Source organism: Scardinius erythrophthalmus, assembly GCF_964197995.2.
Source record: "Scardinius erythrophthalmus genome assembly, chromosome: 7".
Classification (NCBI taxonomy): domain Eukaryota; kingdom Metazoa; phylum Chordata; class Actinopteri; order Cypriniformes; family Leuciscidae; genus Scardinius; species Scardinius erythrophthalmus.
Window position 1 is genome coordinate 6,183,601 of NC_138227.1, and position 22,191 is coordinate 6,205,791.

Sequence of the window (22,191 nt, forward strand, 5' to 3'; positions counted from 1 at the left end):
AGAGATCAGGGGGTGGAGATGGGTAGGTTTAGGGGTGGGTTTAGGGATCAGGGGGTGGAGATGGGTAGGTTTAGGGGTGGGTTTAGGGATCAGGGGGTGGAGATTGGTAGGTTTAGGTATAGGCTTGTTCGACTTCATGCAGCTCTGCGCAGACCGATCGGCGGCTGACTTGAAGCAGTGCATGCCAGTTAGAAATTTTGTCTGACTTGATACAGTGCCGACGCCACGTGACTGTGACGTATGCCATCAAAGTACCGCGAGAGCAATTCGAGAGTAGCCGGAGAACTGGGCTGTTGACGACACAGCTGTTCCACGATTGGCCGGATTCACGGCATCACAACGATCACGTGTGTTTCGTGTTTATTCGGACACCTTTAGTTCCTATAAAGCTCACAAATCAATTTTTTTATAATAGTAAACACTCTTTTCATGTCGTTGCGATGTTATATTGTGTCATGTTTATCAAATCACGTGTGTTTCGTGTTTATTCGGACACCTTTAGTTCCTATAAAGCTCACAAATCAGTTTTTTATAACAGTAAACACTCTTTTCATGTCGTTGCGATGTTATATTGTGTCATGTTTATCAAATTAAAACAAATTAAAAATAAAAAATCAAGTTTTTATTGATTAAAAACATAGACTCCACATCATTGACAGTAGTTTATGTTGAACTTTATGCTTGTTCAAACAGACGCTGTATATAAGCAGTACATAAACTATTGAATGCAAATGTCTCTGAAACATTTGTGTATTATTTGGCAAATATTGCATTTATTTCACTTCAGCTGTAGTAAAGTATGCAAACACCACGTGAGCGGTCACTACGGGAACCAGAAAGTGTCCTTTCTCTCCTTCTTATCCGTCTTGCAAGCTCTTTTTGCGTTGGAGGTGTTCAACTATAAGATCGTCCATAAAAATCTCAACTTTGCCTGTGACATTAACATTTCTTTTTCCGTTTCATCCTCATCTGTTACAATCAATGCATTCAACCATTCTTTAATATATTAAATTTCTGGGGAGTTTTCAGAAGAAGGTTTATTAGAAAAATTCATACTCAATTGTTCTCCAATATTCATTACAGTTCTCTAACGTATAAAAGCCCAAATCAGGTGGCATTTTACAGCAATACTAGTTTATTAGTTAACTAACTACACATTTACTTAATGTGAATCTAACAAAAATTTGCTCGCTGTTTCTCTCCAGTATGAACTCGCTCGTGTAATTTCAGAGATTCAATCCGTGTGAAACTCTTATCACAATATGAGCACTTGTAAGGTTTTTCTCCAGTGTGAATTCGTTGGTGCCGTTTCAGAATGGCAGATGTAGTAAAGCTCTTCTCACAGTCACAACACATATAATCTCTCACTTCATTGTGTGTTTTCTGGTGTAGTTTTAAACTGCCCAGCCTTGAAAAACTCTTTCCACAAAGAGAACACACATAAGGCTTCTCGTCTGAATGAACTTTCAGGTGTTGTTTTAGATCTGATGATGAAATAAAATCTTTATCACACTGATCACAGTTAAATGTTTTTTCTCCAGAGTGACGGAGCAGATGAACTCTGAGACTTGATGAATGAGAAAAACTCTTCCCACACTGAGTACAGTCGTACGGCTTCTCTCCAGTATGAACTCGGTCATGTAATTTCAGAGATTCAAACCGAGTGAAACTCTTGTCACAATATGAGCACTTGTAAGGTTTTTCTTCAGTATGAATTCGTTGGTGCTGTTTCAGAATGGCAGATGTAGTAAAGCTCTTCCCACAGTCAAAGCACATATAATCTCTCACTTCATTGTGTGTTTTCTGGTGTAGTTTTAAACTGTCCAGCCTTGAAAAACTCTTTCCACAGAGAGAACACACATAAGGCCTCTCATCTGAATGAACTTTCATGTGATATTTTAGTTTTGATGATACAATAAAATCTTTACCACACTGATCACAGTTAAATGTTTTTTCTCCAGAGTGACGGAGCAGATGATCTCTGAGAGTTGATGAATGAGAAAAACTCTTTCCACACTGAGTGCATGTATACGGTTTCTCTCCAGTGTGAATTCTCATGTGTGTCTTAAGGGTTCCTTTCTGTGAGAAACTCTTTCCACAGTGAGTGCAGGTGTGCGTCTTTTTGGCTTTTGTTCTTTGAATTGTAAAGTTATGATGTTCCTCCTCCACTTCATTCAGTTCTTGTCTTTGCTCTTTCACTCTCACCTGGTCTAAAATACACAGAAATACAGTTAGAATCAGTTCAAGTGAACCCTTATTTAATAGCAGAAAGCTACAGAGATCAGATCTTTCACTTTTTGTTCTGTCATTCACTTGTTAATAAAAATGTTTGACAATTGCTAAGGTTATGATCATTCAGATGCATTTCTCCATCATTTATCATCCATATACTGCTTATTAATTCATATCTACCAAAGCAGTCAACAATGAAGAATGGACACCAACCTATTTGTTCCTCAGTATCTTCATGTTTTATTCTGGATGGTTCTGGATCCCTCATGTCTTCAATCTCCTCTTTAATAAACTCCATCTTTAAAGGAGCTGTATGTAAGAAATGTACATAGACATTAAGAAATCATGGGGATACACCACTCTACAGTAATTTGAAAGTGATTGCAATACCAGTTTTGGCCACAATCTTACATACGGCTCCTTTAACAGTCACACAGATTTCAGCTGCTACTCCTGGAGTTTGTCCTTCTCTTGTAGGATGATGGGAATATTCCCAGTATTTATTGGTGAATTGTTGTGGGAGGGGCTTCACTGCAGGTGTGAACTGTGATCACTGTGTTTTTATCCAATCTGCATTTAAAAAGTACAGGGCCATCATGTTAAACTGCCGCTGAAAAGCCTCTTAGTCTCCAAAAGTTCCCTGTTTTCAGCTCATTCATTATGGTGATGTCTGAGATCTTCTGTAAATTGGCACATTAAGCTCATTTTATTGGTGTCAACAGACTACAGCATCATTGCCTTTAATTTCAGTTCTTGTCTTTGACTTTTCCCTCCATCTAGTCTGAAATACACATTTGAAAACATGATTAAATCAGGGTTCACTTCAATATTCACATTTATCCTCCTTGAACTCATTGTAACAACTTAGGCTAAAGTAAAACAAATCTATTTTCATAGTAGTGCTGCAACAAAAAATCGATTAAATCGATTAAAATCGATTATTAAAAGAATTCATTACGAATTTCAATCATTTCGATTCATTGCGTCGCGCCACTCAATAACTCACAGAGATGTGTCTGAGCATTAGTAAGTTGGTATATAGTAATATATAATTACTATATAAGAGGCATGGAAGTTCGATGAATGGACAACAATATAAATAAAACCAACAATTAAATTTTTACCACTGAATTAGCAGACTGATTTGAATCAGATCGACAGAAGATGAAAACACTTTCTTGTCTGTCCCAAGTACCACTACAAAGGGGTATATTTTATTTTATATTATAGCAGAATTTTTCATTTTTTGCTCTAAATGACTCAGAGAAACGTCACTATATGCTCAGAAAGGATGAGCTGCAAAATACCTTACACAACATACCAAGGTGGTCAATCCATTGTATTTGTTTTTATTGTTTTTTTAATTGTATTATTTCATATTAAATATTTATTTTATATACATTGTATTTATAATTAATATTCTGTTATAATTCTGTTATCATTATTATTATTGCTATTAGTATTACCTATTATCCGACTGCGCAAGACTTGTCTTTTGTGTGCATGTGCTTGTCAAATAATGTCAAACATTTTGTTAAAGATTATAACATCTTTGACAACCCACCCCCCCCCCGCCCCGCCCCGCCCCGCCCCGCCCAGCCCAAAAAAACAAGTTTGTGAGTGTGTGCATCTGAGTGAGAGTTTGTGAGTGTGTGCGTAGTGTAGAGAACAAGTTCTGATGTTCAAACAAATCCTGTCAAGTTTTCTGATTTGTATTTTTCTTGAATTTTTTATAAATTATTTATTGTTCTGACAGCTCAGGTTCTTTTAAACAAAATATACATCTTTTTGTGCACTTTAGAATTAATAAAATAATAAATTAATAAATTAATTATCTGTGAAGAAATGCATTAACAGGGAAAACCGCACGCTCTAATTTGGCGCGAAGGCGGCAACATAAAACAAACCCAAGCGTTAGTAAAACTCCAAAAACACATTGAACTGTTGGCGGACAAAAGCATAGGCTACATAAACTTGTTTCGGTTTTTTGGCACTTCCATAATTAATATCAACTCAAAACTTCACTTAATACAGACTATTACTTGTCAGTTAATAAACTAATATAACTATATGAATATATATCATGAATCAAAAGTAATTATAATTCTTATAATATAAATAACATAATTTGCAGTAAAAGATGGACAATTTGGTCTCTAGAGTTTGTTTCACACTATAAACTGCTTTGATTTGGAGTGAGAGATACAGGGGGAGTGGCTTTGTCACTGAACTGATTGGTCCAGTTTTGGTCTGCGATCTCTAACCCATAATAAAACCTGCTCTAGAGCAGCTTAGCCGTGTAGCGCAAGTTACCATGGTGATGAACAACTAAAAACCAATCCACTTTCTTGAGCCCGAAAAAGTCTTGGTTACGTATGTAACCCTCTTTTCCCTGACTAGGGAACGGAGACGTTACGTCTGTGACGACGAATGGGGTTTCGCTTAGAAAGCCTCTCACCTTCGAGTCTATAAAACGAGCCAATGGCAAGAAAATGCCATGGGTCTGCGGAATTTGCATAGCGTAAGTCCACCCCACGCCATGGGTATATAAGGAATTACGCTGGCAACATGCAGATAGGTTTCTTCGCTGAGGAGTCGAGACTGAACTCCGGCGTTTCAGCGGTACAGCAGAAGTGGCAGGGAGACATAACTCTGTTTGTAACCGAGACGGCGGTGGCATAACTCCGGTGTTGGCGTCAACAGCGCTGGAGGAACTCAGGGCCCGCGGGAGGCTCACCTGAGGAAATATCGCACGTATCCCGTCTGTGGAGAGGAATGGTGAGCAAGCGAAGACACCTGAGCAGAATCTAGTGCCGGCTGATTGAAGCGAGTACATGAGAAGAAACTGGCTCCGCTAGGAGATTGTAGGATCTCGCGAATGTGTTGCCCAGCCTGGAGCTCTGCAGATGTCTGTTAGCAAGGCGCCATGCGCTAGAGCCCAAGAGGAGGCCACAATCCGAGTGGAGTGGGCCTTCACACCAAGGGGGCACGGTCGACCTTTCTGCTGGTAGCCAAAGCAATGGTGTCCCATAACCAGTGAGACAACCTTTGCTTGGAGAGAGCCTTCCCCTTCAGCTTCCCACCATAACAGAAAAGAGCTGGTCTGAGGTCCTGAACACTGCGCTCTGTCTATGCAAGCACGTACTGGATAGAGCAGTGCCAAGGCTGGGTCTGTCTCCTCCGAGGGCAGCGCTTGCAGGTTCGCCACCTGGTCTCAAAAGGGGGTGGTGGGAACCTTGGGCACGTATCCAGGAACCTGATGATCAGGTCATGCTTTCCCAGAGACTTACCTTCAACTGCATCGTGATGTGCGGCAATGGTGGCAACATACACTTTCAGGCTGGAGGGAGACAGCCTTTGCTCCAACCCTTCTTGCAGGAAGGAAAGCACGACACTGATCGGGCATTTCGTGGGGTCTTCACGACAGGAAGAACACCAGTTGACGAAGAGGTTCCACTTCAACGCATAGGCATGTCTCGTGGACGATGCTCTAGCGGAAGTGATGGTAGCCACCACCGCTGGTGGTAGGGTACTCAACCTGCCTGGTCCCATCCAGGAGCCACACGTGGAGGTTCCAAAGATGTGTTCGCAAACCTGGTCTCGAGAGTGAGCTAGGATCAGCCGGTCGTCGAGATGCGAGGAGACAGGGCTAGCCCGAATGGAAGAACTGCGTACTGGTATGCCTGCCCCTCGAAAGCAAACTGTGTTTGTGTCGAGGAAGAATGGAGACATGGAAGTAGGCGTCCTTCAGGTCGATCGCTGCAAACCAATCCTGTGGCCGCACACATAGAAAATACGTTTGGCCAAGGCATCCTGAACGTCAGCCTGTGAAGGGAGCGGTTCAGGATGCGGAGGTCCAGGATTGGTCATAACCCACCGGATTTCTTCGGGACAATGAAGTAGGGGCTGTAAAGCCCGGACCTCATTTCGGCTGAAGGAACAGTCTCGATTGCAGCCTTCACCAGTAGGGTGACAACCTCCGCTCTCATGATAGGGGCATTGTCACCGACCATAGTGAAGCGGCCTCCCCTGAAGCGGGGAGGAGACTGTGCGAACTGAATCGCATAGCCGAGCCTGATGGTTCGGGAGACCCAGCGGAACAGGTTCGGAGCTCTAGCCAGGCTCCCAAGAACTGTGCCAGCAGGGTCATGCAAACCACAGACGTACCCTCAGTGGTGCAGCGGAATGACCGGCCCGGACGTAGGTGGCATAGTGGCCCGGTGTGGGGGCACAGTCATTAGCCGCGTCCTGCCAGAGGAGGCCAGGGAAGGACCAGTGTTACACGGGGGCGTGCTCTGGCAGGGGTTTGGCGACAGAGGGGGACGAAAGTGGCGAGGCTCATGACCAACGCGCACTGTCATCCACAGCCTCTTGGGGCTCGGAAGAAGGAGCATCAGTTCTTGAAACAATAGATTCTCCCCTGGCCCTCCATCGGGGAAGGAGTGGCCCTGCTACTAACTCCTGAGAAGAACTGAGCCCTATCTCCAAGCTGCCCATCTCGAGAGTGCTGCTTAGCCTGGCGTTTGACCGGCTAAGGGGCAGAGACGGGCAGTGCCGCCCTCCTGCATCCCGCTCCTGCCCGGGGGCGGTGAAGGCTCGAGGAGAGGAGCCGCAGGGATGCGGCCTAAGCAGGAAGCAGACTAAGGAGACCGCACGGACGGATGACCGTTGGTGCAGAAGGCCTCAGTCCGCTTCAGGGGAGAGTCGAAGACTGTTGGGCGCAGTCCTCAACCACACCGCCGAGCAAGCCGCCGGTCTCAAGAGTGCTGCCTAGCCAGGGATTTAGCTTGCTAAGGGGTGGAGATTGGCGGTGCCGCCCTCCTGCAACCCTCACCTGCTCGGGGCCAGAGAAGGCTCAAGGGGCCTCTGCGGGAAGCAGACTAAGGAGACCGAATGGACGGATCACCGTTAGTGCAGAAGGCCTCAGTCTGCTTCTGGGGGGGGGTCGAAGGCTGTAGGGTAGAGTCCTCAACCACACCGCCGAGGAGCCCAGCCTGGGACATGAGGGAGCTGTGAAAATGAATTCTCAGACCCCCTGACATCAACCTGGCTGACCCATTCCTGGACCACACTTGTGGACATCACCTGGCCCAGGGATCACACAGGAACCTATGTCGCCTGTAGAGCGAGGTCAGTAGTGTGCGTGGCGGATCGACCAGCCCGGACATGGGAGGCATAGTGTCCCTGCGTGGGGGCGTGGTCAAGTTTTCGCATTCTGTCAGTGTTGGCCAGGGGAGGACCAGCGTTCTACGGCGGCCTGGTCTGACAGAACTCCCGGGTCAGCGCTGCCTCAAAGGCGAAGGCGACACACTGCCACGATAGTGACAGAGAATATACAGCCCATGATCGCCACACGATCGAGTGCAGCGAAGGCGGAGGACGCCCGCGGGCTGCGATAAGTCACGGGGACTCTCGCGAGCCGGAGGCGTCCTGATGCACGTCCGGGAGAAAGGCACTGGGAGCGAGTGCTGTAGAGCAACACGTGCCCAGGAACCAATCATCAAGCCTACAGCGCTCGGGGGGAGGGCGGCGCCACTCCAACCGATGCTTTCAGCTGCCCGGGAAAGCATGGCCATCAGCTCTAGATCTGACTCGACTAATGCTGACACTCCCGAAGGAGGCAACACAGTCAAATCCTCATTTTCAGAGGAATCAAGCCCGCATTGTGATGCTGTGAGTGACACAACACCATCTGCTGGAGCCCCGAATGAAAACACTGGGTCCCCGAGAGGAACCAGGCACACACAGAAGCCACACGGTTTGCGATGTGGAGGGGGGCGTGGCCCGAGGAAAGCTCGTCTGTATTATGCCATACCATAACCCTCAGATCAGCCTGTAAATACACGTCCAGTAAATACACGAGCGAGCCGTTTTGTGTGCTGAAGCGCCCAGGGAGAAACATACACACTGTCGGCAGATCACTGCACAGATCAGCAGCAGGCAATGCTATCTCGCTGGAACGTGTTGTCACACGAACACACTGAAGAGCCGCTCGTCTCGTAGAGTGAAGATGATTCAGAATGGCTTGCAGGAGTGAAGAGAACTCTTGGCTCCGAAGCAAAAACATATCTGCATGTTGCCAGCGTACTTCCTTATATACCCACGACGTGGGGAGGACTTACGCTATGCAAATTCCGCAGACCCATGGCATTTTCTTGCCATTGGCTCGTTTTGTATACTCGAAGGTGAGAGGCTTTTTGTAAGCGAAACCCCATTTGTCGTCACTGACGTAACTCGTAGTGACCACGAAAGGGAAAGCCAGTTTGTTCAAACTAATCTTGAACTTTACCTTTTAGCAAATGAAACCGGCTTTGTGCAACAGGCCACATGACATTTTTGTTGTTGTTTTACTAGAGAAAAAGAACTGCCTTACACTGACAGCTAAATGATAAGTCAGAAAGTTAATTCCACAAAACTAACGTCACAGAACTAAAGTTTATTTCACTATATGTTTGCTTTATATGAATCTCATTTATTTTAATTAATGGATCTGTAGAAACCTTTTACTCACAAAATCACACATTGTCAGTGAAATGGTCATTTAATTTGTTGTTATTGTACAGTTATTGTACAGATATACATTATTGTACATATACCTGTTTATGTAATAACATGCTTTATGTAACTAAACAAACAAAAGTAGAAAAAAACTGATCAAATTCAGGGAATTGTTTTTCTACATTTCTTTCTAGTCTCTTTTAATTTTGGTATTTCTTTGAGTAAGCGTTCAATCAAAATAATTTTCAATAATTTTCTTGTTCTCCAACATATAACACAATTCTTGTGGCATTCCCAGCAACACTAGTTTATTAGTTAACCACACATTTACTTAATGTGAAGGTAACACTTTACAATAGCAGGGCATGAATAATCATGTACTAATACCTGCATTAATGTGAAGGTAACACTTTACAATAGCAGGGCATGAATAATCATGTACTAATACCTGCATTAATAGTTATTGATAGTTACTTCAACATTAACTTATGATTAGTGAATATATGAACTAATCATGAACCAATGAAGAGTGATCCTTATTTATGACAGGAGTCATAATGCTTCATGCATGAATAACAGCAGCCTTAAACATGTTAGTACATGTTAGACAGATAATGTTAATGCATTAATTAAAGTTTACGGGTAAACTAAATCAATCAGGCTCCATAAGAATAAAAAATAAATATTTTGACTTTGAAATACATTTAAACAATTTATTAGTCATAATTTAAACTACTGACATCAGCCGCTTCATCATAAACATTACTGAAAGGCACATGATTAGTTTGTCATTAATTTCACTGATTCTCCTAATCAAACATAGAAATCATTATCATTATGACTCCTGTCATAGTTAAGGATCACTCTTCAGTGGTTCATATCTTCACTAACCATGAGTTCATGTTGAAGTAACCATTAATTCAGGAATTACTACATGATTATTCATGCCTTGTTATTGTAACGTGTTACCTGTGAATCTAACAAACATTTGCTCACTATAACACAGAACAATGCTTTTTAATATGAGTCCCTAGATTACTTGATTGGGTGAAACTCTTCCCACACCGAGTACAGTCGTACGGCTTCTCTCCAGTGTGAACTCGCTCGTGTACTTTCAGAGATCCAGACTGAGTGAAAATCTCATCACAATATAGGCACTTGTAAGGTTTTTCTCCAGTATGAATTCTTTGATGACTTTTCAGATTCTCAGCTCTAGTAAAGCTCTTCCCACAGTCACAACACACATGATCTCTCACTTCATCATGTGTTTTCTGGTGCAGTTTAAAACTGTACAGCCTTGAAAAACCCTTTCCACAGAGAGAACACACATAAGGCTTCTCATCTGAATGAACTTTCAGGTGATCTTTTAGATTTGATGATGAAATAAAATCTTTACCACACTGATCACAGTTAAATGGTTTTTCTCCAGAGTGAATGTGCAGATGATACTTGAGACCCGATTCACCAGTGAAACTCTTTCCACACTGAGTACATGTAGGCCTATACAATTTCTCTCCAGTGTGAATTCTCATGTGTATTTTAAGGGTTTCTTTCCGTGTGAAACTCTTTCCACACTGAGTACATGTATACAGTTTCTCTCCAGTGTGAATTATCATGTGTTTGTGAAGGGTTTCTTTCCGTTTGAAACTCTTTCCACACTGAGTGCATGTATACAGTTTCTCTCCAGTGTGAATTATCATGTGTATTTTAAGGTTTCCTTTCCGTGTGAAACTCTTTCCACACTGAGTGCAGGTGTGAGTCTTGGCTTTTGTTCTTTGAATTGTAAAGTTATGATGTTCCTCCTCCACTTCATTCAGTTCTTGTCTTTGCTCTTTCACTCTCACCTGGTCTAAAATACACAGAAATACAGTTAGAATCAGTTCAAGTGAACCCTTATTTAATAGCAGAAAGCAACAGAGATTAGATCTTTCACTTTTTGTTATGTCATTCACTTGTTAATATAGTAAAAATATGTTTGACAACTAGGGCTGTCGTGAAAAGGTTGAGGTATCCAAGGAAAGTGAAATATTTGTCATATCATACTTTTAACGTTTAAGGGTAATTACCATTATTGGCATCAAGCCAAGTCAAGTATATTTGTATAGCGCTTTTCACAATACAGATTGTATCAAAGCAGCTTCACAGTATTAAATTAAAATAATACAACAAGGTTTGTTTCTAGTGGAATTTATTGATTGATAAAATTAAATTAAATATCCCCAAAATATCCCCAACTGAGCAAGCCAAAGGCAACAGTGGCAAGGAACCGAAAAACTCCATCAAGTGACCTAATGGTGACCTGAAACTCCATCAGGTGACCATCAGTGTCATCGCTTGTCAGGATCCACAGCACGAGGAAGTGACGAAAAAAAAAAAATGAATCAATGCCATTGGTCTCTATTAAGTGAAGCATCAGCTTCTGTGTTACCCATGCGACGCATTGCTGGTCAGCTGAGCCTTGAAAAGTGGAGCTCAAAGTTAAAAATAATTAACACCTTGTTTGATTACTATCTTTTAATGAATCAGCGTTTTTGAACGGTTTAATGACTCACTCAAAGACAGTCCGTTGCCGTAAAAATGTAACTGAGTGACAGTCTTTCAATGCGCAGAGACGCGGTTTAGTTTCGGTTACATTGGTTACTGAAAATGTACTTGTGTTTTTGTGCATGCTGACCACATCGTAACACTTATTTATATAGCAACAAATAAATATAAATAAAAAAATAAGTAAATAAAATAAAAAATGGCGATAATACCGCATACCACGCTATTAAGCCACTCAAAATTACCGCAAGGGAAAATCCTTTACCATGACAGCCCTATTGACAACTGCTATATACAAGGTTATGATCATTTGGATGTATTTTTCTAATTTATCATCCATATACTGCTTATTAATTCACATATACCAAAGCAGTCAACGATGAAGAATCAAGAATGGACACCAACCTATTTGTTCCTCAGTATCTTCATGTTTTATTCTGGATGGTTCTGGATCACTCATGTCTTCAATCTCCTCTTTAATAAACTCCATCTTTAACGGTCACACAGATTTCAGCTGCTACTCCTGGAGTTTGTCCTTCTCTTGTAGGATGATGGGAATATTCCCAGTATTTATTGGTGAATTGTTGTGGGAGGGGCTTCACTGCAGGTGTGAACTGTGATCACTGTGTTTTTATCCAATCTGCATTTAAAAAGTACAGAGTCATCATGTTAAACTGAGCAGCTCTTAGTCTCCTAAAGTTCCCTGTTTTCAGCTCATTCATTATGGTGATGTCTGAGATCTTCTGTAAATTGGCACATTAAGCTCATTTTATTGGTGTCAACAGGCTGAAACAAACTACAGCATCATCACCTTTAACTTCAGTTCTTGCCTTTGCTCTTTCACCTCCCACTGGGTCTGAAACATTAAAACATTAAGTTGTTAGAATGAGCTCAAGGAGGATAAATGTGAATTTTTAAGTGAACCCTGATTTAATAACAGAAAACAAGTGAGATCTGCTTATCAAATATTTTATTTTTGATGTACCAAAGGTTAGTTTTGTCATCCTCTTGTTAAAGGTCAAAATGTAAACGACAACTGCTGTACAAGATTATGATATAAGTGCATTTATATTCCTATATTATTTGATTTCACAGCTCTTATGATTGGCATCAAATAATATAGCCTATTAAGCATTTTAACTAATTACATTTTTTTTATAAAATCAGACATCATTATATTTAACGTTGAAAATTATGTTTTGTGTAAAAGGTAACTATAGAATTAAAGGGGCTATATGTTGTTTTCAGCGGCCTCTAGCGGTGATGTTTCAGATTGCAACCAATACAAGCGAGTGCTTGTGCGCATACTCGAACTCATGAGCAAGCACTCTGGGTACCGGCCAGACTGAGACGCAACACACCGGAGAAAGCATCACACAACATGCTGGAAACTCAGGTAAACTCCCACTGCAACATTACAATAATAGGCTATTAATGTTAGCTTACCTGTCCAATAGGATGAAAGCCAACTCCAGGTCTGTTTTTATACCCAAAACAAAGCAGAGGTTTCTCCATGATTCAAAAGCCCTGCCAATGTTGATCCGTGTTTTCGTCCGAAGTTGATCCGAATCACATTTGGCCTGACGAGCTTCAGCAGATAAAACTTTTTTTTTGTTTATCAATATGTGGAGTTTGTGTTGGAGTCTGTGTTGTGCTGGGAGCAGGTCGTTTATTAGTGTTAGCAGACATGTCATAGGGTAAACGTACCTATTAAGCTCAAGTACCCATTAAGCACAATCCCATCTTGGAGCTCAGATTATAAAAAGAATGAGCAATGTATTATCCTATTTGATGTATTAACCAATTGATGTGTTTGTTACTATATACCTCCTGTAATTTTAAACCAATCATACCATTGCACACTGAGATATGTGTATCCATGTGTTCACACTGTCTGGCGGCTATTTTGAAAGCTGTCTGAAAACTTTCACCAGAAGAGGAGCCCCTCAAATGTGCATTTTTTATATGTTTAAACATTTATTTTGAAGAAGTACGTCTTCTTATTGCAAAATTAAGAGATTAATGTTTAGACTTTTGCATATTATAACCTGGAACCTGGATGTGGGAAATATTTACAGTTAGATCTAAAGGATAGTTTTAGCAACATAGCCCAGATGCTACGAACATAGCTAGCTTACTAGCTGTATAAGATTGTGTGCTACACTAATATATTACTTCACAGGCATTAATGGCTTGTACTTTTAAATCCATAATATTATAATTTTACATTTTATTGATAGTCTGTGGTTTTAAACTGCTGTAATTTTTAAAGAATTCATATTATTGTTAGGTGAGCTTAAAGGGTGCACTACTATGACAATCACACAGCTTCAGTGTGACATCTATTAGAAAAAGCATAATTTCATAGATATTGTCAATTATAGTTGTTCATATTAAAATTGGTATAAACTTAATACATTACCTAGATTATTAATTTAGCTAAATATTTTCCTTTAAATTTAATTTAATATTTATTAATTAAAAATTGTTTTTGCTCCAATTAAGCACAGTGTGTGCTCCCTTTAAGCTCATCCACATTGAACGTCCATGTAAATACTTCATAATCAGAATTTAAATATTAACTGATGGTTGTCACTATGTTAATCTTCAAAAAAATTATTAATAAATTACTTTCACAGTCGTAAGATGACAAAAGCTAGACGAAACTATAGTGTATGCCCAAAAATGAAAGAGGCATGTCATCTATACAAAGAAAGAGCCATCAGAAACCTGTCGTATCTGTCCAAGAAGTTTGGAGTAGACAGGAAAGCTCTGACCCAGAGAGTTAAAGGGATACTCCACTTTTTTTTGGAAATAAGCTCATTTTACAACTCCCCCAGAGTTAAACAGTTGAGTTTTACCATTTTCGAATCCATTCAGCCGATCTCCGGGTCTGGCGGTACCACTTTTAGCATAGCTTAGCATAGATAGATCATTAAATCGGACAAGACCATTAGCATCTCTCTCAAAAAAAATGACCAAAGAGTTTCGATATTTTTCCTATTTAAAACTTGACTCTTCTGTAGTTACATCGTGTACTAAGACCGACGGAAAATTAAAAGTTGCGATTTTGAGAGTATAGTTCCTAGCCATATCAGCCTAGAAAATCACAACTTTACATTTTCCGTCGGTCTTAGTACACGATGTAACTACAGAAGAGTCAAGTTTTAAATAGGATAAATATCGAAACTCTCTGGTCATTTTTTTGAGAGAGATGCTAATGGTCCTGTCCGGTTTAATTAATTATGCTAAAAGTATACTGCCAGACCCGGAGATCGGCTGAATGGATTCGAAAACGGTAAAACTCAACTGTTTAACTCTGGGGGAGTTGTAAAATGAGCCTATTTCCAAAAAAAAAGTGGAGTATCCCTTTAAGGAGCACATTGGTTTGTTTTGTTATTTGATTTTTCAATATGTGTTACCAGAACGTGGACTAGTCTAGATGTTGCAATGAGTTTGAATGGCACGTCACTATGAATAGGATAGGCTACCTGATCAAATTGAATGCCTTGTTGCTTGATTTTAGTGTTCTGTTTTTTTGTGATTGACTCTGTGCCTTCAAATAAAACTTTTTTCAATTATTCCTTAAAAAGGTTGTTTAAAATAAACAAGAATTTTTAATAAAACTTGTTGTGAGCTTATTGGGAACAGGGGTGTGCTTAAAGGGTACAAAACGTACCCATTAAGCACAGCCAGACTTTTTATATTTAATGATGTACATCTTAATTGAAATACTTTTGTCATTTAAAATAAAATGAAATATTATAGTGTGAGAGATTAATATTTTATTTTAAAATAACTTCTTGTACTAAAACCAATATCTTGTGCACTAAAAATGTCTCAATGTAGATTTTAGTGAGCTTAATAGGTACGTTTACCCTAAGTTGCATAAGTCATAAGTCCATGTCATATGTTGCAGTGTCGTCACTGTTGAGTACAAAGTCAGTAGACGAGGCTCGGGAGCGCACATGCAGGTCACGTGACTGGATTTCGCGGTAAATCTGACCCGGCACCTTCACATAGAAATAGGAATACTTGCTTTCAGAGGTAATAGCAAAACCCGCCAAGTGGATGATTTTAATGTGAGATTACAACCCCTTCACACAGGCAATAAAAAAAAAAGGATTCATTTTAGTAGAAAAACTACATATAGCCCCTTTAAACAAGAGAATCAAGTTATTCAGATAATAGGCTAAATGTTTTGTCTTTGAACTTTCATTATACAAATCAAATTACACACCAGTGAATTTTGACAAAAATGTCTTGTAAATATATAGCAGATTTCTCCAAGCAACACAAATGAACCACATCAGCAGTTTGTTGACAGAGGACAATAAGGCTGCACGACGTATTATTTTAGCATCGATATCGCGATGTGCGCATTCACAACAGTCACATCGCAGGATGTGCGATGTCAAGTATAGGTATCATAGTTGATCCGTGATTCATGATCATTTCATGAGAAGGATGGCGTCTACGCTAATGTAGCCCCTTTGACACAGAGATTCCGGAAAATACATGGATAAAGTGACCCGGGTTCGTTTGATTTTGGTTCATTCACACTGCCAGTGATTTTCCGGAATCAGAGAGTGCGTTCACACACAACCCATACAAATCCCGTAAAGACACGTGACATCGATGTGACTTGTAATGTCTCAGCAGCGCCTTAAGTTTGCTTATGAGCTGCAATTTCTCTCTCGAGAAACCACGCTTGTGCATTTTTTTCTCTGATTCAATCATAAACTTGCGCATTACGCACCGTTTCACAGCTGGCGAACGATACCGGCTTCAGCATCATCATTATGACTAGGGGTGTAATGGTACACGTATTCCTATTGAACCGTTCGGTAAGAGGCTTTCGGTTCGGTGTTCGGTATGCATTTTCAGACCGAACGGTTCGTTGGACCATTTTTCCTGCCGACCAAAATTTCGTCATTTCAAATGTAGGCGGGTCGCGCGTGGCAAGCACGCTCATAAGAGCGACACGACCACAACATTGCCCAACATCAAATGGCAAACGTAATGGAAGCGGAACGAAACTGAGCTACTCGTTATTGTGTGGTTGACGGACCGTTTATCAGTTTGGACCAAAGCAGCGCCAGCCGATCTTGATCAAGCGACACTGTTACAACACAGCGCTAAGAGATCCAGTAAAGAAATCATTTGAATTCGCCACAGAAGTAATAACATTGCTGCGAGATCTAGTGAGAAACATTCACATTTCTCCGTTAATAACGGATCAAACAGCGCTGACGTGGAAACCAGGAAGAAACATTGTGCCATGAATGAACTATCCAGTGTCCACAGATCAGCAACATTCACCATGGATTTACTGTAGTAACACTAACTGGAAGTTTGGCAGGAATAGTAGGCTATAATGCTTTCAAGTAACATTACGTCGGTTTTATTTTGACATTATGAATAAAATTGCTGCCCTCAAATGTTAATCTGATTCTGAACTAAACTAAACTAAACCTTTGTTTATACCTACTAAAATATTAGGCCACATTTCATTTTTTCCAAGGAGCTGTTTTGTTTTATATGCTCCTAAGAAGAGTCTATTATAGCTCCATCATTGCTCAAAGTAAAAAAAAAAAAAAAATCATACTTTATTATATTAGTTTTAATTAAAGGAAAAAAAAATCTCTGGCATTTCTTTCTTTTTGCTGTATCGAAAACGTACCGAACCGTGACACAAGTGTATTGTATGGAACCGAACCGTGAATTTTGTGAACCATTACACCCCTAATTACGACATGGCATTATAATGGATTTTATTCACACAGCGCGCGTTGCAGGACTGAACACGGCAATGTTACTAGGTCCCCAACCTGGCATCGATGCCGGCATCAATCCCGGGTCGTTTTTGCATTCACACAGAAGGCGTTCTGGCAATTTGCCGGGATCAGCGCACTGTGTGAAAGGGGCTCATTAGTCTCTGTTTAGCCGAGGTTTACTGCAGTCCGCCGGATCCAGGCCATATCCAGATCTGATGAAGGACCTGCGTCTGGACACGATGACACAACACATTTGGGCGACGTTCGTCTGTTAAAATTAATATTTGTGTAGTGTTCAATGTTGTCATCAATAGAGATACGCAGATGGGGTATTATTTCATCCGCAACCGCATCACATAACTCATCATCCGCACCAATGTTTTTTGACCAGATTTCAAAGCCGCACCCGCCCGCCATCCGCTGATTGTTTTGCGGTCTATGGACGATGCAATGCTCTGCTGATGTGAGCCGCAAGAAAGCCCTTGTCTGTTCTAGAAAGAATGCAGAAAAGATATTTAATGTATGAGGCATAGGCCTACGCTGAGTTTCATTCATTTACGATGTGATGCGCTCTAGTTCAACTTCACAATGCAATGCAAGTGAACGCGGCACATCGGAGCCTCCATGTCACGGTTATTATATTGTCTTTTATATTTGCTTTTATTTATTAAATACATGCAATTGGTTGATGAAACATTTATTAAAATTAAGACAATTTGTACAAAACGAAATTCGCTTTAAAGAAAGGCTTTCTACAAAGCAAAACTTAATGAAGTGGTAAAAACCATGTCTCCCGATTGCAAATGTTCATTGCTAATGTTTATTATTGCAAATGTTTTTCATTTGTTTAATAAATCTCATAATGATGGCAAATCACTAGGTTATATCATAGCTTTTATTTTCTATCTCAAATGATTGGCGGTCGGTCAAGGGGTACTTGGCAAAGAATCAAATACAGTTGAAAACGACGTAGACTAGGGCTGGGCGGTATTGTTACCGTGGTAGAAAATGTCTACCGTAACAGATTTTTTCATTCCGTGTATACCGCGACATGTAAATAAGTGGGCGTGGTTAACTCACATGCAGCGTGCGTGAGACTGAGACACTGAGATTTGTCAAAGAAACATGGAGAAAGCAGATCAAGAGGATCCACATAGGAATTACGTTTTCTAAAGGGTTGTTAACGTGATATTTTCGGGGAGAAAGGCGCAGCAGTCAACTAGAGCAGTGCAGCACCCATAGGCTACAGTTTAGAGGAGTGCACGAACGCAATGGGGAAAGCATGAAGCTTAGGCCTACTTGACAACAACAACAGTTCATATATCAATATCGTAACGAATAGAAATAACCTTAAATAGCCTAATGTATAGTTATCTGCATCTTTCTGTCTTATGTATAGTTACTTTTTAAACACGAAACTCGCATTCAGTGTATGACACGCGAGCGGTTGCCGTGGTAATGAACAACCTTGTTAAAGCGAATGTATAATCCTGTATCTGAGGCAAAATTACTAAATATGCAGCACGAGTTATATATTTCTAACACCAAACAATTGGCCACTGAACCAGCTGATAAAATCTTGCTTTCATTTAATGCGTGATTACAACTTGCCACTCAAATTAACCGATCGCATTTTACTGATGCAAAAGACACGCGCGTGCACATGCACTAGAGGGAGCGCGGTGTGTCGGTGTTCATCGAGCTATGTAAAATAATGACGCAGTTACAAGGTGTGTATAATTTACACTACTTAGTCAACACTAGTAGCTGCTGTTTGGTTTTCATAATGCTGTTCTCCTAGTCACTTATGAACTTGATGAACCTCTCTTGATTAAAGCTTGTGACGGGTTGCCAGATATCACAAAAAGAGCAAAACAAGCCCTTTATTATGAATAGAATAGTTCAATATAAAATATTCAGATATTATAAACTGATTGATGAAGTAAAGCAATGACATGTGATTGAAAAATTATTCAGCAACACTTTATTTAAAGTTGAATTGCACATGAGTAGGGCTGGGTATCGTTCAAAAAAAATTCGATACCAATACCGATACCGATACCTTGATTTCGATACCGGTTCCTGAACGATACTTTTTTCGATACCAATTTTATGAAATCCATTTGAACAAGATTACATAACACATTACCTCAGAAAAACTTTGGTTTTATTTTTTCAGTTTGACTCATGCTCCTTAGCCAGTGCACAAAGGAACAAAAAAAAGCACAAAGGAACAAAATATTCCTTATACATATAAGGAACAAAATATTTTTTTATAAAGAGCTCATGCTCACCAAAGCTGAATTTGTTTGATCAAAAATACAGTAAAACTTGTAATATTGTGGAATAGTATTACAATTTAAAATCTTATTTGAATATATTTCAAAATGTAATTTATTCCTGTGTTGTCAAAGCTGAATTTTCAAAATCATTACTTCAGAGTCACATGATCCTTCAGAAACATGAAAACAGTTTTTGGAAACTATGATAAGCTGATTCTTTGATGAATATAAATTTCAAAAGTACAGCATTTATTTGAAACAAAACATGTGTAATGTTACAAAAGATTTCTAAGGTCATTTTTGATCACTTTAATGCATCCTTACAGAAAAAAAATTCTGACTAACACATTTTTGAACGGCAGTGTAGCCTACATTCAGTAGGTCATTATTGCAATATAAACAAGTCAAGTCAAGTCAAGTCATCTTCATTTATATAGCGCTTTTAACAATGTAGATTGTCTCAAAGCAGCTTTACAGAGATAAGCGTATAATTTAAGGTAACAGAGATTGTTTCGGCTTTACAGCAGAGTTAAGTTATTTCCATCTAAAGTTAGTTTTAATTGATTTGGTTCCGTCGCAATGATCATTTGTTATTAAATTAGGGGCCGCTAAGACGACACCATTCTCTCTACACAGACTTTAAACGCGAACCTGTGAGAAACGCTGATGGCGGTCACATGCGCATTTAGAATGGGTTCTATAGTTATGTGCGTTTGAAACTGTCAGAGTGATCAACAAGGTATCTCTTCATTTACCAGTCAAAGACGGAGCAACTTTCTGCTCTTATGTTTACTCCGTGCACTGTCAAGGGCTTCATCATATCTGTTGCGGTACCGGTCTTTGCAGCAATTATTTTACCGCAAATACTGCATCGCTGTTGGCATCGAGCCTGGAGAAATGTAGCCACACTTTTGATCGACTTTTCCACATCTTTAGGGTATTGTGAGTGTGTGTGCTCGCGTCTCATTGAGTATGTGTGCAAGTTTGTGTGTGTGTGCTCGCGTCTCATACGAGAATGTGCGTGGACAGTTTGTGTGCGCGTGTATGTGCGTGACCGACTTTAGGCGTGTCGTTGTGCATTTCATATGTATTTGTTTGAGCACTGACGTTGAGGAGTTAACCCCTTAGGTATCGAAATCTGGTACCGAAAAACAAGTCATTTTTCGATACTCGATAGTATCGATGCAATTCGGTCGGTACCTAAAAAGGTACGAACTCGGTACCCAGCCCTCAACATGAGTTGTATTTAATATCAATCTGTTGGGGGCAGTTCATCTAAAAGTTGATGAGAGTGTTTTGTTTACTATATTTAGCTATTAAAAATAGTTTACCAAAGAAATAATTTACCAAATAAAATAAAAATAAAATTCAAACAAAGTGAAGTAGCCTACTTTTCATTTCTAAAGTATTTGGGTTTATTTATTATACAAAGCCCTATTTGTCGATTTTTCGTTACCGTGAAATAAAATTAGTCATACCGTGAAACTGAATTTGTCATACCGCCCACCCCTAACGTAGACCATTAATAACACAGACTGTTAACAATTGTTTTTAATTAGTATTTAAACATTCTCTATGATAAAAAAAATGTTTGTAAAAAATATTTTAATAACACGGTTTTGGCGGTTATAGAGTTGTAATGACGGTGTTCAACTATAACCGTCGGTCTCACGGTTATATACTAACCGTCACACCCCTAGTTAGCACTACCTCAAACTAAAGCGGCGTCTCGATCGGAGCTGTCATTTTCTTAAATGAGCCACGGCAATGTTTCAAATGAGCTTCTAACGCTAGACAAACGCCTTTATTTTCAACGCGATCATCTTGTACCCAAACCATTTCGAAACTAAGGAGCCATTTGTCATCCGATTACATACAAGCTCCTTGGCGCCGCGTTTGCGGGACTCATGTTTCGCGCTGTAGGGGATTAAAAAAAAGTGACGTGAGTGGAAGGGCGGCGCTGGGGCAGTGTGTGTGTGAGCGGGAGGCAGAGCGGCAGAGAGATGCGACAGAGTTGCGAAATTGCAGGCGCGGCTCAAAATGGCTGTTATTTCAAATATCAAATTTTTAGCATAGCATTTTAAACTAAACCAGTTTCAACCGGCTAATGAGGCTCGGTGGTCGGTCAGGAAAATTTTCAGTTTTCGCCATCCCTAATGCTGACGTCTGCGTTTTCGCAGGTTTTGCATTTTTGAGGTTTGCACAGAGATAACAGATAATCGGTTGCACCTTCGAACCTATTTCAGGGAGTGCGTTCTCGAGACACCAGGCACTTTTTTGTGCGGATAGGCGGCCAGAGCACGTTAAGGGTTTTCCTATTAGAACGGTGTTGTGTTAGCGGCCCCTAAATTAATAACTAATGATCTTCACAATGGAAGTGAATCAATCAATCAAAACTAACATTAGCTGGACAATAACTTTTTCCAAGAGCTGTTGTAAAGCATAAACAATCTGTTACGGTAATGTCCTATTATCATTGTAAAGCATAAACAATCTGTTACGGTAATGTCCTATTATCACTGTAAAGCTGTTTTGAAACAATCTATATTGTTAAAAGTGCTATAAATGAAGGTGACTTGACTTTCTCTTATTTCTGAGCTTGATCAGACATGAGAATTCAGAAAGAAATCAGAAAGCCCTTCCTGCAATGACAATTTTTTGGTGGCTGCCAAAGCGTATTTTTGACCCGCCAAAGCCTTATTTGACCGCTGAGTGATGTATATGACTGCTGCGCTTGATTAACAGGGAAAGCCCCGGTCGAGCACGCATTCTCACCGTCTTCAAACTGTCTTGCTCTCTCTCCCTCCCTCACGCATATTAAAGGGTTAGTTCACCCAAAAATTAAAATTCTGTCAGTA

At 40.3% G+C, this 22,191-nt stretch overlaps 2 protein-coding genes across 3 annotated transcripts in view; both read right to left on the reverse strand.

Annotated features, from left to right (window-relative positions):
• Positions 1–602: 602 nt before the first annotated feature.
• The window catches only part of LOC308693492 (uncharacterized protein), a 38,036-nt gene continuing 16,447 nt past the window's right edge, over positions 603–22,191 (reverse strand). The window contains exons 2-4 of one of the 2 annotated variants that reach the window (XR_014030458.1): positions 2,644–3,013; positions 2,446–2,541; positions 603–2,210 (exon numbers count right to left, since the gene is read on the reverse strand). Coding sequence is in view for 1 of the 2 variants with exons in the window: in XM_081370413.1 (XP_081226539.1) it covers positions 1,174–2,210; positions 2,446–2,530 (1,122 nt within the window). In the remaining variant the exon portion in view is untranslated. The remainder of the gene's footprint in view (positions 2,211–2,445; positions 2,542–2,643; positions 3,014–22,191) is intronic. The other variant, XM_081370413.1, reaches the window with a different exon arrangement.
• Positions 8,763–22,191, reverse strand: part of LOC308693493 (uncharacterized protein) — a 28,341-nt gene continuing 14,912 nt past the window's right edge. The window contains exons 4-6 of the mRNA XM_081370414.1: positions 12,086–12,130; positions 11,680–11,914; positions 8,763–10,579 (exon numbers count right to left, since the gene is read on the reverse strand). Of these exons, the coding sequence (XP_081226540.1) occupies positions 9,726–10,579; positions 11,680–11,764 (939 nt within the window). The 5' untranslated portion in view covers positions 11,765–11,914; positions 12,086–12,130 and the 3' untranslated portion in view covers positions 8,763–9,725. The remainder of the gene's footprint in view (positions 10,580–11,679; positions 11,915–12,085; positions 12,131–22,191) is intronic.